The 19,360-nt window shown below is 41.3% G+C and overlaps 1 protein-coding gene across 1 annotated transcript in view; it reads right to left on the reverse strand.

Moving 5' to 3' along the window:
• LOC311060151 (alpha-1,6-mannosylglycoprotein 6-beta-N-acetylglucosaminyltransferase B-like) overlaps nt 1–11,229 on the reverse strand; it is a gene marked incomplete at both ends in the record, with an annotated part of 28,414 nt that extends 17,185 nt beyond the window's left edge. The window contains 5 exons of the mRNA XM_084078280.1: nt 872–939; nt 2,717–2,859; nt 3,336–3,471; nt 7,240–7,355; nt 11,204–11,229. Of these exons, the coding sequence (XP_083934406.1) occupies nt 872–939; nt 2,717–2,859; nt 3,336–3,471; nt 7,240–7,355; nt 11,204–11,229 (489 nt within the window). The remainder of the gene's footprint in view (nt 1–871; nt 940–2,716; nt 2,860–3,335; nt 3,472–7,239; nt 7,356–11,203) is intronic.
• Between the last annotated feature and the right edge of the window lie 8,131 nt (nt 11,230–19,360).

The raw sequence follows: 19,360 nt of genomic DNA on the forward strand, positions 1-19,360 counted from the left end.
CTCTCGGAAAATCACTGCTGGTCTGCTGGGAGTAGAAATTGTTCCTCCACACCTTATGCCCCCCACGTGAAACTCATCACTGTCAAGTGAAAAGATATGTCCGGTGACTCCATGTGTATCGGAGGAGACATGTGGTTGTCTACACACCCACCCTAAGACCAACAGTAGGGGTTGACAGTGACAGGTCACTATAAATATGGAGAGGAAAATTGGCACTCACTAAATTGGGGAGAAAATGTAAAAAGATCAAAACGTTGTTGTTTTTTTTGCTTTGTTAACACTCTGATGCTTTGTGTTTATACATTTACAAATATTCACATCTGTGAGCTTTCCAGTGCAACCACAGAAGCCTTCTGTGGTTCCTGTTAATCAATCATGTTCTCAGCTCACATTTGTCCTATTTCTGGATTACTCTTGTGCCTAAAAATAAAAGTACAATTTAAAAAAATATAGTGTATAAAAGTATACAGTTTGAAAAATCTTCATGAAATCAAGGCTTCATGGGGTGTAATAATTGATAGAAAATAAGACATTTTTGGGGTGAACTATCCCTTTAAGCCTGGCTTCAGTCCCTGAATCGCTAGCCACGTCCTAAAAAAATATTCTGGCGAAATGAAATGAAAATTCAGGCTGAGTGAGCGTCAGGCTAAAATGAGTGTGAACAAAGTACTGATATAGTGCCAAAAAAACATATATTTTTTTAAAGTTGTATATCTATTGCAATAATAATGTGTGGTTGTCACAAAATCCCACTGCACACCTGAACTTGTCTCACAGCACGCCACACTGTTTGGGAACCAATCCAGCACAGTATATAGCAATGAGGTGCTGCAGAGGTAGTTTAGTTATATGTACATTTTCACTTTCTCACCTCCACCTTCTCAGCGCAGACAGGATATGCATGATCCATTGGCACCTCACACTCCTCATGGGGGCCTTCTGCATGAGATATCAACCATCACAAAACCTTATTTCACGTGGGCATTTTGAATGCATAATTATCCTACGAACCTGGCTTTGCTAACAACAAGCACATTGTGAAGTTAGCTCAATGCGGGTAATGAACAACATTGGATAATAACGGCAATATATAATCTCTTGGCTGAAGTGTGCACGGTGAATAGCAGCCATGTATAGTGTTGCCATGCATAAAGGAAGCCGGAGACTAAAGGTACTAGTGTTCTCAGAGGCCCCTTCCAGTAAGCCCCCCCACCCTCTCCAGCCAATGTCAATCAACTGGAATGAACTTTCACATGCACACGCGCACACACACACACACACACACACACACACACACACACACACACACACACACACACACACACACACACACACACACACACACACACACACACACACACACACACCTGACCCACCTGCCTCCTACCAAACATTCTCCTTTACAATGCTAGCTGTTGCCAAAACACACAGTTCTTAACTGTGTAAAACAACCTAGTAAAAGAGAGAGAGGGGGAGAGAGAGAGAGAGAGAGAGAAGACAAGAGAACTCGTATTAACAGCCAAGGTGCGAAGGCCTGAAAACAGTGATATGCTGTAGAGAGACTTAGAGAGAGAGAGGGGGGGAGGAGGTGGGGGGAGAGAGCACTCCGTTTGAGAAAACAGGGGAACGAGTCGACAAGCTGGTGAAAGGACTCCTGGGTAATTCAATCGTGGTTTATGGGTGTGAGGTAATGTGAGGGAAGAAGGGTGAGGGGTGCTCACGGGGGAGAGGAGAGTGTGTGTGTGTGTGTGTGTGTGTGTGTGTGTGTGTGTGTGTGTGTGTGTGTGTGTGCGCAAGTGAGTGCGTGCGTGTGTGCTTCTGTGTATGAGGGAGTCTGTGTATATTTAGGAGTGCTTTCAGATTTAGAAAACGTGTGCGTCGGCTCAAACGCGAGAACGGGGTGTCTGTGTGGCCCGTGCTTTATGAATCCCCTTATTCAGTGTAGAGTACATACACTCCCAAAAACTCTGTCTTTCTCTCTCTGCCTTTCTCTGCCCTTCCTCTCGTCCTCGCCTCCCCTCGTGTGTGTCAAACACCCCCCCCCCCCACCCCCCACCTCGCGTGCCAGCCAGGGTGAGTAACCCCATCTGACACCTCTCTGGAGGGCCGTTGCAGGGACATAAACTTTTTCCTCCCCGTGGTCAGGCGAGCCGCGTCGGCTCCGTGGGACCTGTTAAACCCCCCCCACCCTACATTCAAGGACTCCATCCCCCAGAACCACCTGCACTCAACTGGCCTTCGACCCCTCCAGTTCACACCCTCCATCATCACAGCTTGTTAATTTCTCTGTGTGGTTAACCTCTAGCGTGACCATGAACCATGCATTTGACTAGGGAGGGGAGTATATCACACCGACCACCACAGATGGCCCGGTAATGAACTTTGCAACCAGCAGGGAGAGGGGGAGGAATTTGGTTCAGTGCTCATGCCAAAATGCTAAATTATGGAAGTATTAACCACTTAAGCCCTTTTTCAAAAATAAAGCAGCGATCTACAAGCTAATGCATCGCGATTTTTCGCCCAAAATAGGGATACCGGTTGAAAGTGGTTAATCCAGACCTCTCTGTTTTACTTTTTCAACAAGAAGGGGGGGGGGGGCAGGTATAATACATTTTGCCATCAGCTTTTCAGATGGCTGAACATCTTTGCACTTTAAAGAATTTAACGGGTTGTCGGGTAATTCTCAGTGCATTTGGGATTTCTGCTTTGGTCTTACCTGCTTGTGTCCTGGGTTCATCATGTGCCGGTTCCGGTGTTTGAATCTGAGGATGATGACGCTGGAACTGCTCTAGTTTCTCGGACATTCTCCTCAGTTCCCTCTCTACTGATCGCACTATGCCTCTGTGGTCCTGTCTAAGACTGATGTGACACACACACACACACGCATGCGCGCGCGCACACACACACACACACACACACACACACACACACACACACACACACACACACACACACACACACACACACACACACACACACACAGAGATACAAAGCATCTGTATTTCAAACACTTAAACGCCACCATCAGTATTGCGGGGAAAGCTTTTGCAGAAAATAGCATATCGACAAGCTCACAATGCGCCTCGCTTGTCGATATGCTATTTTCAGCCAAAGTTTTCTTCACAATAACAGAAAAGACACTAGTGTAGAGCCCTCCGCCAAACCATATGGGGTTTAAGGGGTTAACGCCATTGGGTTGGATTCCCCACCACAAGTATGAAGTAAGAGTGAAATGCTGTGTGTCCGTGCGTCTGTCCGTTCCGTGCGTCCGTGCGTCTGTCCATTCCGTGCGTGCGTGCGTGCCTGCGTGCGTGCGTGCGTGCGTTAGTGCCTACCTCTGCAGTATTAGACTGATGTCATCTCCAGCAGGCTGCGGAGCCTCTCTCTCCCTGGTCAGCCTCTGTACCTGAGAGCTCAGAGCTTCCAGCTGCAGGGACACCTGTCGCATGCTGCGGCCATGTTGACCTGCAGCTGTATAGGACACAATCACAAATCACATCATCGATTGGGATTCCAAGGTCATGGAAACAACAGCTTTTCTCTTACTGGAAAGTTATAGCGTTCTGAAATAAAATACTTTTTTGCATAAATAAACTTATTTCAAAAGTTAGACATTTTGTTTGAAATGACACCGATGATGTCACTGGTAGGCAGGATTCTGAACCGACAGTATAATTTGGAATGGTTATGCAACTCTCTCTCTCTCTCTCTCTCTCTGTATATATATGATACATATAGCCTACTCTCTCTCTGTGTGTGTGTGTGTGTGTGTGTGTGTGTGTGTGTGTGTGTGTGTGTGTGTGTGTGTGTGTGTGTGTATTTATATATATATATGTATACAGACACACACACACACAATATATAGACTGTAATCGATGTGTCACGGCGAGTTAATGTCATAATGCCATAATGGTACATTATTATATTATGTCCTTTCATAATGTTTCTGATTCTACAGAATACCGTACACTACAGTGCATTATGTCACTGCAAATCCTTTCCTCTGGGAGAAAATGTTGTTCCCTATATCGTCAAGGCAGGGTTATGTAATGCTATTTATTTAGGTTGAGCTGATAGAAGTAAAAACCTTGATTATGGTTATGTGTGTTTTCCATATTACATTCATGGAGTAATGACATCCAATCATTTTTACAGGCTTAAAATTTCCAGAAAGACTATTTTAGGACAGATAAAGACGGTAATGACTCATAACTTCTGACAAGCAAATATTGTTGGAAGGGTAACTGGAGCTTTGCGAGTAATTACAGTCGTCTCGCATTGCTTTGCGGTCTGAGAGGGCCGACCCCTATGCACACAAACATGCACACACGTCACGTACACACACACACACACACACACACACACACACACACACACACACACACACACACACACACACACACACACACACACACACACACACACACACATCTACGTTAATGTTTATACAGACGCCTTAAAGGGTACGCGTAGCCCTCAGCTCAACTTGATGACATCATGGCTTACTGGCTGCTGTAGTGTCGCTTTGAGGTCATGTTTCAGCATATGTTCTCGTCGTCCCAAACCTTGCCCTGTCATGTTATTCACACATGCTTCCTGTAACACCACTAATTTTCTTGCCTTTGTTTTGCACAATAAAACATTATTGCATTAAGCAAAAAACGAACAATTAATCAATTTCTCTTGTATTTATAATTGAACGGCATTGGAATTCCAGTGTCTTACAACTTACAACTTTTAGGATAATCTGCGAGGTAGATTTTTGAGACACACCTGCAGCCAATAACTAATCCCCCCCCACCCCACACATACACACACACACACTCATGCCACTTGTCTGTTTGCTCAGCTGACAGGGTGTGTGTCAGTACTGAGTAGCCCCGGGGGTGCATTGTGCACAGAGGTAGTGATGGATGGATCTCTAGGCAAACAGATGAGGTGGGTTCCCAGTAAAAACTATCTTCAGTGGGATGTGTGGTGACTGGATGACTAAACCATACCAGAGCTATTGTGTGTGTGTGTGTGTGTGTGTGTGTGTGTGTGTGTGTGTGTGTGTGTGCGCGCGTGCGTGTGTGCACGCGAGCATGTACGTGTTTGTGGCCTCCTCTTTCCTTCTCTAGGCGTTTTAATGTTTTATCTTAAGTACACTGATGCTAGGCCACCATAGAAGTCCTAGCAACAATATTTAATAACATCATTACAGTACTCTTTAACATTTGTGTTTTTCAGGCCTCTGGTAGTTTTGCTTATGTGAGAATTTGCCACGGGGACATATGAGGAAACAACATGACAGTTTTGTTTAAGTGTCGCTGGATGAAGCCTTTGATTTTTGATCATTTTTATGTGCTTAACATTTGGCAGTAAATTTGAACCAGGGCGATACTGTGTGGGTGAGTGAACACAGCTTCCCTGGGTCGGGTTTATTTTCCGACATGACCTCAGGAGGACTGGGTGGTTGTTTGTACACAACCCGTGGTGGGTCCCTGAAAGTGCAGAACAATTGTGGGTCTGTGGCTGAGATGCACCGGTGGTTTTGATTGTCTATTCAAACTATTTTTCCTCGTATTGAGGAGGCAGTGGATGGAATTGTTTAGGTTAAAAGCTTTCCTCCCTGGTTCCATTCTGGAACTGTTCTCATGCATGGGTAACCACTGTATCTGATTCTTTCACAGGGTCGTCCATTTGTTTGTGAAACATCACTTTGTGTGCTGTTAATCCACTCAATACGATTATATACGGACACTATTTTTTCAAGGGTGGGAAATATCTATGTGCCATGATGATCTCTTGTCAGTTTATTGTACACGTTTATTGCATAGGACCGAATTGATTACTATGAATTAATATTGGGTCACTCAAATGACACATATAATAATAGCTGAGTATGCAATGGGTTGTTTTGATATATAAATTATAATAACACATGATTTACTATGTAGACGAAGATGATACCATCATTCACAAATTCCAAAGGATGTACAATAGCCTTCTCTCATACCAATACTCACTTGGGGGCGTGTAACTAAGATCCATCAGGTATTAATAACTTAAAACGAAAACATTTCACAATATTGAAAGAGAGTTTTCTGGCTCTGCTTTGTTGTTTGTTTTTTATTTTATCCATGGCCTGACAATGGCATGTGCAGCAGAAATTCCAGGACAACCATGGCGCCGGGATATGCTAATTCATTCATAGCGATGTATTAAAAAAAAGGCTGATTTTTTTACAAAATAATCCTCTGCAGGAGGTATGTTGACAATATGTTCTCGCTGTAACCTTGGAGGAAGGCACACTACCCAAACAACCCCATCAACTGCCCCCTCAAATGCCCTCCCTTTAGGAAAACAGTTTGGCTAGACAATTGATTTGAACATGGCATATCTTGGCCACAAACCCACAACTGTCAGGCATGCTCAAGGACCCACCGCGAGTTGTGTACAAACCTCCAGCCAGCCATGGGCAGACAGCTGTCAGATCAGGTCTAGCCCCCTAAAGGCACAATACATTTCTGGAAAACATATGAAACGATGGAAACTCTTCTGGTATTTTTAGATGCAGACAGTGAAGTGCTCAGCGCTGAAGCGGCAGGACCTAAAGACAGATTTTTGAATTAATTTGAATCATTTGTTTTGGGATCAACATTATGATCATGTGCAGTGATGCATGTCTATGCATATAAGGAAGAAACCTTTTAGTTTGACACAACAGAGACCCAGTTTTAGTTTCCACAATGCATACGGAAATGGCCTGTTTAGTATGTCTCCTACTTACTGTATATGGTGATGAACCACACGTGTGTGTGTGTGTGTGTGTGTGTGTGTGTGTGTGTGTGTGTGTGTGTGTGTGTGTGTGTGTGTGTGTGTGTGTGTGTGTGTGTGTGTGTGTGTGTGTGTGTGTGTGTGTGTGTGTGTGTGTGTGTGTGTGTGTGTGTGTGTGTGTGTGTGTGTGTGTGTGTGTGCAGGGCCGGACTGGGACCAAAATTCAGCCCTGGCATTTTGGTCAAATTACATTTTAATTACAAATTACTGTAATAATCCTAAAACGGGAGCGAAAATATTTTTCTTTTCTTTTTTTGGCCCAGCGGCCCACCGGGCATTTGCCCGGTACGCCAAATGGCCAGTCCGCCCCTATGTGTGTGTGTGTGTGTGTGTGTGCGTGTGTGTGTGTGTTATTAGATAGATATTGGCATTAAATATTGTTGTTTTTGTGTATTGTATTGTTTATGTATGTTGTATTACCTTGTTCTTCAGGTGCACTTCCAGCACGCTCATTGCTGGTCATCTCAGGAGGGACCCAGAGACTCTGCAACAGGAGGCCGAAAACTGACACACACAGACACAGCAGCAGGCAACCACTGGAGGGGGCACAACACACGCGTGCACAGGTACGTATGCAGGTGGCAGGCACATGCATGCTCACACACACGCACACACACACACACACACACACACACACACACGTTGATTTTGGGGACATTGAATTGATTTACATTCATTCCATCCCTTTACCCTAACCACAACCATATCTGATCTAACCATAACACATAAATGCATTGCATAACCCAAACCCTAACGTTTTGAAGTTCAACTCAAGTCTGGGACACCAACTTTGCCACATACAATTTACAATTTAGACACATGACATGGCAGAAAACTGTTAACCCTTTAAGACCTGAAGCCGATTCTACATTTCTCCTAAATCCCAACAGTTTTCTGAAAAACGTAAGTTTCTATATCAGTGGTTCTCAAACTTTTTCATGTCAAGGACCCCCGAAATCATATGTATTTGGCCGTGGACCCCCATCAAAATATTTTGTTCCAGGGACCCCTCAGAAGCAAAGATTTGAGTTAAAACTATTCGCTTTAAAATATATATATATTCAAAGATTTGCACACATTTTCACAATTTTTCAAAAATAGCAGATCTACAAGCTCACTTGCCATGAGCTTGTATATCTGCTATTTTTGAATAGCCAAAGTGTAAAATAAAGCTTTTTAGCTCAAATCTAAAAATGACACAGTTCCAAACAGAAACTTTCAGTCCAAGTGCAATATTGGAGTGACAAGTGACATGAACCCTGGTCAACAAATGACAGGGTAAAATGTCAAGTAAATAAAGTGCAAAGAAAATGATTAAAACTTCTCATCTCACAGATCAGAATTGAAATTAAGTCTTAAAACTACTTGTCACATCATCTAGTCAGTTGTGCGTACCATAAAAGCACATTTTCAATCTCAATGATTTCAATGATTGTGTACAATTGTCTGCTGTTTCATACATTATCCATTTTCCATGTCATAATGATCAAAATGTACTATACTGGTTCTCTGTTGAATAGTCTTACCCCCCCAAAAAATCGAGGCATTAGTTCTTTGCAAGATATTGGACAGGATGTGTTGCCAGTTTATTTCTTGGCAATCTGTGTTGTACTGTGTACTGTGTCATTGTATTTTTCAACAGTAGTTACTCTATGTGTCAATTAGGGAAAGAAATGTTGCATGCTGCCAGTAGGCCTCAGAAGTACCACTATTTTCACCCCCATTTCACAAAATGAAAGGAGCTGTAATCGTGCTGAAACCTTGCCCAAATGCGGAGTCATACATCATACAGTAGATTTGTCATGTCATGAAGACTGATGTCACATGCTGGACACATGTCATCAATCATTGTCATCAAAACCGTAGTCATTGTTTACATTTGAAAATACAGAATACTCTGTTATAAACATGGCCAAGCATTTTGAATATCTTGTTTGTATACAATGACACAAGAACTTGTCTTTCTGACGGCAATTACATGTTCAATGACATAAATATTTACTCTTGAGAGAAAAACTAAGGATTTTGAACCAGTTGTGGGGTTGTGTAAGTAATCCATTGTGTGGTGCTGTTTCTACGAATTGTTTTGAGAATACACTTGCTGTTTTGCAAATGTTGAGGATGATTTGAGAAATGTACCAAAGCAACTGAGAAGTGCTAAAGTAACTAGGATACCAGGTAAACATCATCTGTGATCAAACGAACAGTATTATGTCTTTCTAAATAACATTACATAATTATGTGAACAACCAACCAACATCTGCATAGTATAACAAGCGTGTATCAAAAAAGACATGTCCCTAATCAACAGGTCTGATGTTTTTCCCGCAATGTCAGGAACACACGCACGCACGCACGCACGCACGCACGCACGCACGCACGCACGCACGCGCACACACACACACACACACGCACACGCACACGCACACAAACACACGCGCTCACTCGCTCACTCACTTACTCTCTCACAGTATTCTGCTTGAATACAACAGTAAACAACCAGCATAAGGGACTAAGATCGAATTCCTGTAAATGCCATTTGTTTTATATATCCCTGATGTTCAATAAAAAGACCTTTGAAAGCCAAAGTCTAACTATTTTAAATGAACCGCTGAAAATACAGAAACTGCACAATGGAATAAACAACTGCGGCTCAATTGTATTGTCTCTCCATAGTTGTATAATACATTACAGCCAACCACCCAACCCTCCTGAACGTAGTAACGAAGTACATTTACTCAAGTACTGTACTAAAGTACAATTTTGAGATACTTTTACTTTACTGGAGTATTTCCAATTTCCAATACGTTTACTTCTACTCCACTACATCTCAGGCAAATATTGTACTTTTACTCCACTACAATTATTTGAACTTTTGTTACTAGTTACTTTTCAGATATAAATTATTACATTATAAAACATACATTAACCACTTTAGCCCTATTTTATACATATAGGCTATTTGAAAATAGCCGGTCTACATGCTCACGAGCTTGTAGATCTGCTATTTTCAAACATTTTAGTACTTTTACTTTTGGAACTTTAAGTACATTTTGATACCAATACTTTTGTACTTTCACTCAAGTACATTTTGAATTCTGGACTATTACTTCTAACAGAGTACTTCTACATTGCAATATTGATACTTTTACTTAAGTAAAACATTGGAGTACTTTTTCTACCATGTGTACTGCGTAGTGTGGTACAGACTCAAAACACCAAACAATGCTGAGTCAATAAAACTAAAAATCCCCCCAATAAACCCACTCTGCTTTACGTCAAGTGCATTGAGAGAAGGGAGACAAAATTCTTCCATGACCTCAAATTAAGACCTCAGTGTGTCAAAAGAAACATCTGAAGAGTGATGTGCCATTGTGGCGTGTGTTCATTTGACTCGCTGGTCCAATGGGCTCCCAGCTCTGGTTTTACTGGGGCAGAGAGAGCAATGTAGAAGCGTTTCATCAGACCAGTCAACCCAGAAACCATGGTCCAAAGAAACATAGGGAAATCCAAGCTAAACACATGCTAATACGCATGTATAATATATGCGTGTGCGTGTGTGCAGAATAGTATGAATGCACGCGCGCACACACACAGTTGTCCAACTCCCTATAAAGTTTTTTGATTCAGCTCTATACCCTTCAATTCTCTTGCTAAAAGATGTGGTTAACTTCATCGCGTCAGATGAAAGAACTTTGTTTTGGGTTGTTCAGAATATATGAGGAAATAAAATGGTTGTGAGCTGCTCAGGGAGACATTTTTATAAGATTTACACGAAAAGTGGTAGTTTATGTAGATGATGTCATGTAACTTCTTTATGCATTCCTTCCTGTTCCTTGTTTTATATCTGTGTGAGATTTATTTTTGTTTTATTAACTGTTCTGTAATGTTTCATATGATCAAAGCTGTTTTTTTAGTCTTTCGGTGCAAGTCCAAGTCAAGTCTCAAGTCATTCGACGTCGAGAAGTCAAAGTCAAGCAATGCTTTTTGTGACTTATCCAAGTCTGACTTGAGGTTTCTCAAGGCTACAGTTTATCCCCATAATCCAATGTCCACATGAGCAAAGATGGGACCTGTGAGAGTGATATATTAAAATTGGCATTGTTCTTTGAATAAGCGTTGCAAATCTTTCATGTAACAAGTCTCAAGTCTACAACTCTGATATTGCTCATTTTAGGATGTTACTGCACCACCTCAAATGAGTTCACCCCCTGGTGAAGGGCCATAAGGCACCGTGAAAAACAATTCAGTTTGCTTTCTGTTAGCAATAACAAGCAGATTATTCGTCAGTGCAGAGATGCTCTGACGAGATGCTCGATACTCGTTTTTTTACTTCCTGTTCCCCAATTCAGGATTTGAGGCTAATGAGTATACTAAGTCTTACCTGCGCAGCCGCAGTGCAACACGCATGGCCTCAGTATGTAAGTGCTGAGTGTGACTGTCAAGAGATGAACACTGCAGCTATCTGTAAGTACAACAAATACATTGTGCATAAATATAAGTACATAGACAGACTTCCACTCACACTGTTTAGTGTGAGTGGAAGTCATTTCACTCCAGTCTTTGGGTATGAAAATGAATAATGAGCAGTTGTTTCTCTCTTTCCTATGAATGGCAGGTCAGATTTTCCAGCTGCAGACGAGCCAGAATAATTTGTTAGGCATAAATAGTGTGCAATAATTCTCTGGTATAATTTTTATGTTGTAATGACTGGCTATGACAAGCCTATTCAGCATGCAGTGTTCCTGTGTTTGTGTTGAACAAGTTCATTAGAAAAAAAACAGCTGAACTCAAACACAGCCATTCTGCTTTTCACACCCAACTTCTCTATTCTGTGTGGTCAAAAAGGAACAGTTATAGAGATGTCTCAACACATGCCAACACATGCATGCACGCACACACGCACGCAATGCACGCACGCACGCATCTTCACACATGAACGCACATGGGTGCGCGCGCACACACACACACACACACACACACACACACACACACACACACACACACACACACACACACACACACACACACACACACACAAACCCTCACCTCCTTTGGTCTTGGTCCCATCCCGATGGCAACCGTCACTCCTGCTTTCAAAACAAAACAAGAACACAAAAATAAGGAAAGAATCCTGGGGTCTTGGAAGTCTCTAGCTTCCTTTTTGGTTCCTTTTCTCTCTAATTTCCCTCCTTCTCTGGCCTTGCCGTTTCTGTGTCTCCAGGCCTGTGAGTCGCCATCCCGCAGTTGCCCGGGTAACCTGACTCCCCTCTATGGAACACAATACCCAGAGTGCTTCTTGCTCCTTTCAGAGATACAATGGAGCCCACGCTATTGGGTGACATGTTTTCTTTGAGCCGTGCTGGCCACAGCCTCGGTTGTTGAATTGACACGCAACTGGGGAGCCCATTTTAATGTGTTTAATAAGGTAAATAAGGCCTTCCCAGACTGAAGAGACTCAACAGACCACACAAAATAATGAACTTGCCATACATACATAATTTAAAGTTAGATATGGCGTATTACTACAACATAACCACGGTTCAACGGTCATTTAGATTTTGGTTGATTATGATTCACAGAGTAGACACCAAAGTAGAATTGTCATGCTGAGTACAGCTGTCAAAAATATGATGGCAAAAAGGCAATACCACCAACCACCATCTATTTCTGAGGCCTTGCACGTACCATGGCTATTAAGGCATGCTGTATACTGGCTGGTGCCCATGTCTAACAGTACAAAAGCCACTTCAGGTCATCTCAGGTCTCAGACATTTAATTGGTTGATTGATTGAATACTTTATTAACAGTTTGCAAAAAAGTACAGCGGTACAGTTATACAAATAATGCTAAAAGGATAACACAAAAAGCCCTGAGGGATTGTTTCCATTGTTGTCCTGTGTGTTCAATTCATCAAGACATATACAATACAATACTATACAAGAAATCATCAATACTAGGAGCAGTAAAGGTATAATTACAGGCGGGGTTGGCCCGGCGTCTCGCCTGGGCACCTAGGCTGGTAATCCAGCTTGACAGCGTACCGCGGGTTCGAATCCTGTTGTCCTGGTGTCAGTATCGTGTTGTCAGTATCCTGATGTCATTATCCTGGTGTCAGTATAGCGATGAGAGGAGTTAGATTAGATTTATTCTTAGTTTGATGTGCTATTTTATTTGTGTTTTATCATTGAAGCCACATTATTATGTTTGGTTTTATTAGTATTAATAACAGGCTAAGTTGTGAACCAGTAAATAAGCACCCTTGAAGAGAAGACCAGTTAAAGCCTCTCACTGCATTCTTACTGATGCACCACAGTGAGTGGTCATATATTTCCATCCAGTAAACTTAAAGTGAGCTATCCGGTGTGAGATCAAAACCTCAGCCTCATGTTTTGACTAAGTTTGCTCTGGCTCTAATCTTTCTCTGAATAGCATGCCAGAATGAGCATAGGGACAAAGCAATTTAAATTATTGTTGATTTTTGATTGAAAATGAAAGCTTTTAGATGTCTTTTCCCGATGGCCAAACGGTGTTATGGATACATGGATCTGTAGGCTATACTACAGACCAATCATCACCATCCAAAATCTTCTTGTATCTTGCATGCAGCTGTGGTGTAGGGGAAATAATGCTTTGTAAACAAAAGGTTGAAGGTTGATGGTTTAAAACCCACCAGCAGAATGACAGAATCTACAGATACACCCACTGATAATCAGGGTTCATTATGACACAACTGAGATGGGTAATTGTTTAAAACCATCTGTTGTACTATTTTTACACAGATTGTCTCTTTCATTGACAGCAAACACATAGATCTTTAGTAATGTCACCGTAGTCATTTATTAGTTTGAGTAGCCTATATCAGTTTTATCATTATTATCATAAATAATCAACCAAGAGTATAAGGTAATGTTTAATCAAGTAAAGGTGTCACTTTGGATCGTTACATCAAAATAATTAGTGGCTATAAGGTTTTCAGCTACTTTTTGTAACAGTGTGGTATTATGACCACAGCTTATATTTGATTAGCTGAATTAAGTTTAATTGAGAAAATACAACTGTACACTCATGGCATGCAGCATGTCAGATCAATAATGAATTGTAGGCTGAGCCCCATACTTGTGAACCGCATTCTGTTTTGTTCTGAGCTATTTTAACAACTCAATCCACTTTATTTATATAGCACGTTAGCACTGCAGGTTACAGTGCAAGGTTACCAAAGTGCTGCACAGAAAATCTAAAAAGCTAAAGCTACAGTAAAGTAAGAAACAAAAAAACAACAAAAAGAAACACATCACTCACATAACTAGTGTAGAATACAAGACGCAGCAGCGTCAGCAGACAGTGAATCAAAGCAAAGACCACAGAACTGTCACAACAAATTAAGTAAATTGAATCCGACCACTTCCATTTCATGTAGGCTACTCCTGCTATTTATTGCAACAAACAACAATCAATTAAATACAAAAACAGATAGCTGTGCTGTGAACAATTAAGGCTAACAATAACAAAGTATTAGGATATTGTATGATTTAAAACAAAAACTAAGGACAGTATTGTATGTAAATCCTTTTATGACATACTATTGTATGACTATTGTCAATGTAGGAAATTAACAAAAAAGAAAACAAGCTAAACTCCTTTTTGCATCAACTCCTCCAAGGAACAGGCCATGTGATGTAGTTGGCAGGTTTTTACTGAAGAAAAGGTTCAAATGAAAAACAGTTAGACAAATAAGCCAGTGGTGTGTTCTACCGTCAGATGCTGTGTACGGCGTATACCTTGAGATTTGTTTTCGTCGCTACCGTATACCTTCAAAAACTGTTTCATCCATTGAAAACGCGAGAGCGTATACCCACGACCACGCGCATCGTATCGTAGCGTATACCTTCCGAAAAAAACTAGAACACAACACTGAAATAAGCATACATTGAATTATTAATAATAATAATAAATACTCTTCTCTAGCCTATCTCTAGCCCTCAGCTCAAAGCATGTATCAACAGAATACAATAGCCTGTATAGACAAGGGAAGTGGTGATGATTATTTAGCTTTAGAATTTAGCTTGTTGGAACAGCAGGCTCCGTCGCAGACTTTCTGTGAATCAACGGCGGCGATGTGTTTTGACCCTACGTGAGAACCAAATACTGGGACGAACTTTCTTGGTCTGGTGGAGCTGCATGCTGAGTTCGATGCACAGTGAGAGAACGGTCAGGCAAGAAAAAAAGAGATCGCTGACAATGGCGAAACAATATTATTTTTGTTAATTTAATGTGAGTGAATTGTTTAAGCTGTTTTCTATAGCTGCATGGTGGAAGTGCATATAGCCTAATGATTTTCTTTAGAAAATACACCATTATGTTTATGGAAGCAAACCAACTTCAGTCCGCAACTTTTTTTTCCACCTGTTCCCCCGTAATTATCTGGGGGCCCGTTTCAAGAGCTAATGTGGGGCCCACATTAGCCCACAAACTGGCCCCCAGATCCTTAAGGCCGCCCCTACCTTCATTCTTAGCACAGGTTTATTTAGATGTTTAAGTGTTCGTCTGGATTATGGGCTTCAAAACATGCTTTGAAGTCAAGAGTATGAAAGCCTGAGTGAGGTTTGAACCTGCAATCTTGTGATCATTTAGTGAATGTCTTAACAGTGAGCCACATGCTCGCTGTTCCATCACAGTTTTTATAGTCATTTAACCACTTTAACCAACATTAGCCAAAAATAGCCGATCTACAAGCACACAACGCGTCGCACTGCAAAGAGATTTGGCATAGACAGACAACGCGGTCCAAGTACAGAGCCAATTCAGGCCATTTACTAAGTCTAGAGTGTTTAAGAGATTGTGATTCAAGTGTTGTTCTGCATTTTAGCCTTCAAAACATGCTTCAGTTCAGAGTCAAGACTCAGACAAACAACCGTGGTGGGGTTTGAATTGTCAATGTTGGGAACATGGGGAATATAAACACAGTGAGCCACTGTTCTCAGACATGGGTATCACAATACAATTACAAAATACTGGTCTGAGAAATGTAGATTCATTGCCAAATATTAAATTAATGACCTATGCCAGCTCTGCAGGCTTACAGGGGCTTTCACGACTAGAGATTTTTACAGGTCGACTAATTTGACCCAGTGGTAGTCGACTAGTCGAAATTTAAATTAAAAAAAAAAAAAAAAAAATGTTTTTTTTTTTTTTTGGGTGGCACTGTTTTAATACCATCCTACTACTATATTACTATTATTATTATCCTCCTGCCCTTATTTTTATGGCGTTTTAAGGGAAGCGCTTCTGGCACAGCAGCACAGCACCACAGCAGCGTCTCCAAGGATCCCCATTGCCCAATAATAGGCTTTTATTGGGCATGCTTTTGACCCCCTTTTGATAAAAAATAAAGTCAGGAGGATAATAATAATAGTAAGATGGGCCATTACTATAGCATTAAAAATTAAAAAAAAATAAAGAAAAATAAAAAAAGTTTTTTTTTTTTTTTTTTTTTTCAACTATTTGACTAGTATCAACAAGATCGACTAGTGGTTATACTAGTCGACTAGTCGACTAGTTGGTGAAAGCCCTAGACCGATGCAATGCGTGCTTAAACACAGTGAAAGAAAATATATACTGTACAGATCCATTAGTACATTTTTGTTGGATAATGGTTGTGAACATGTCCCCACCCTTTCAGTAGCACACACGCCCAGCCTACATCATGGCTAAATGCTTGACCCTGGTCCCTGGTACTTATGAAACTGGATTTCACTCCCACTGGCTACACCGGGGAACTCCTTTGGCCTGGAGGACACAAGCTTCCTTCACCTCCTCCTCACTCAACCTAATGATTCACCTTGTCTCTTCTCCTCCAGGCTGGCGTGTTAGTTGACTAGCCACAGCCAACTATATAGTTATTCATGTCAGCTGGTTATGGTAGAAACTGGGTGAAAACCCAGCTCCAAACACGAAACCTTTGAAATAATAATAAGTCAATGTGTCAAATCAAATCTAACATCTAACATCCATCCCAAATCGTTCAAATTGGCCACATATTGGTACTATAACAGCCCATTTTATGTTTTATGCTATTTGTGCCAGACTCGATTTTCCGCCATTTTGCGTTTTCTTCAAAACACTTTTTTTTCCAAAACTCACGCAAATTGGTAGCCTACATATTATCTCTGGGGTCATTTGATGAACTTGATCAAGGTGTATCACTCAGATTTTCCAGATTCCATTACAATTGGCTATGACTGCCTTCCAAAGTGTGCAGGACCTGGGTAGGCAAGTAAGGCAACCAGGCCTGTTGGAGACCTGCGCTCCAATGATATTATATTTATTAAAGCAATAGGGACCAAACAACACATTGCCAACATGGCCTATCTTGTAAATTCTCTCTTTTTTGGGGGAGAATGTGAGGCACAGGTGAATGTGGACTACGTAGCTTATGTTTTGGTCTGCAGTGGAACAATCTGGGAACCCATTGGGTTAAAAAGGAAAAATAAAAATAAAATGAAACAAACCAAATCATTTTTTCCCTGTTTAGCAGAATCTGTCTTGAGAGATTGGATTGACTCTAAATGAGGTCAACTTCTCCTGGATGCCAGGAGAGGGCGCCCTAAGTCCACTTAAATGACAATGTACAGTGGCCTTCCATGAAATTGACTGACTGACTGACTGATTGATTGATTGGTTGATTGATTGATTGATTGATCGATCGATCCTGCTAGGTAAATTCAGATGTCAGAGCAGCACTGCAGTACTGTAGGTATGAAACACAGGATAGGTAAAGGAAAGAGTAGAGATACATCTAAGATTCAAGAATACAAAAATAAGAGCAAACAGTAAAGAATAATGTATGAGCTATAAATAGATTAATGAATACAATCTATCACTAGTAATATAGGAATATACAGTAGTCAGTAGTGTATACAAATATACAGACTATTGACAGTGGATATGATGTGAGGCTGATGTTGTCAGCCAGCTATACTTAGTGGGAATATGGATAATGGGCTGTGTACGCTACAGTCAATCTACAGTGAATATAATGACAAATAGTGATCTATCAATGCTAAAACATTTACAAGAGGAGTTAACCTAAGCAGGCCTCTAATTATGATAATAGTGTAAATCACAGTAGTCCATGAGAAAAGGGGCCAGAGTGAGTGAGTGAGTGAGTGACTAACAACAACTGAATGTTATTGTCATGTTATGCTTATTTCATGTGCAGCTGCAGAGAATAATACAGATAGTGATGATGATGATTGTGTGTGTGTGTGTGTGTGTGTGTGTGTGTGTGTGTGTGTGTGTGTGTGTGTGTGTGTGTGTGTGTGTGTGTGTGTGTGTGTGTGTGTGTGTGTGTGTGTGTGTGTGTGTGTGTGTGTGTGTGTGTGTGTGTGTGTGAGAGTGTGAGTGTGAGTGTGTGTGTGTGTGCGTGCGTGCGTGCGTGCGTGCGTGCATGTGTTTGTGTATCAAAGGTGTTGTAGGTCCTGCTGCGTGCATAAGCGGAAGGATTTGATGAGCGTAAACCCCCATAATCTAGGACCTAAGGCTTACTGGCTCCATACCATCTGTCTCTCTTTCGCTCGCTCGCTCTCTCTTTCTCTCTCTGCCACACACACGCACACACGCCTACACGAAGACTATCCATCTGTATACTGTACCCAGTTCAAGAGTTAAAATCTCTCCAGATTCTATGCCCATTACACGCCACCAATGTGCATCCTGAACAACACAATGTGACGTCCCAGTGGAACATGGTGGCCCGCTGGCCTCGTGTGACATGACAGTTGTCTGCAGACCAGCACTCTTCGATGCCTGCTGGCCTGGGTCAGTAGCACCAGCTCACAGCAACAGCTGCCTGCTCTCCTAAACCAGTGTCCATGGCTCGAAAGGCTGCTTGATTCCTACCTAAAACAGCCTGAGATCTCTAATTCTGGGTTAAATGTCCATCTACTGTATATCATTGGTTTAATGTTGGCCTATAAATCTACACCGGTGCATCCAAAACCAGTTATATTTGCAATGCTCTGGAACCCGTTATATTGTTAAATATGAAATTAAATATATAGTGTATTGATTATATAAGTATCTTTGTATTTGTTTATAGAGCTTAGGTGAATTTGCCACATCTGATATCACAATACTTTTAATGTACTGGATGTTTTATGAATTGTGGGGTTGGAGCAGGTTTAGCTGTTCAAACACAGATTTCCAAAATGTATATTTATTATTCATGAGTATATGCCAAATTATAACATATAGGTAGCCTACTGTTCTTCACATTATTTGAGTTTCCAGCATTCAGAATGATCTGTTGCTCTGTCTTTGTGGCTGTGTAATCCACAAACCACTGTGGCTTGTAGAGAAAAAACAAACATTTGTTTCCTTTCTCGAGTCCAAAGAGAAAAAAAACAAGAGTTGATTTCTCACACTGTTCCTTATGTTCACTGTCTGAGGCACACACACGTTTGCTTTTAAATGCCAACAACTCGAAACAGCTCAGGGAAACACAAAATAAGGACATGAAAAACATCAGCAGCATTCAAGA

This window comes from Gymnoscopelus microlampas (assembly GCF_963454915.1).
Source record: "Gymnoscopelus microlampas genome assembly, chromosome: 14".
NCBI lineage: Eukaryota > Metazoa > Chordata > Actinopteri > Myctophiformes > Myctophidae > Gymnoscopelus > Gymnoscopelus microlampas.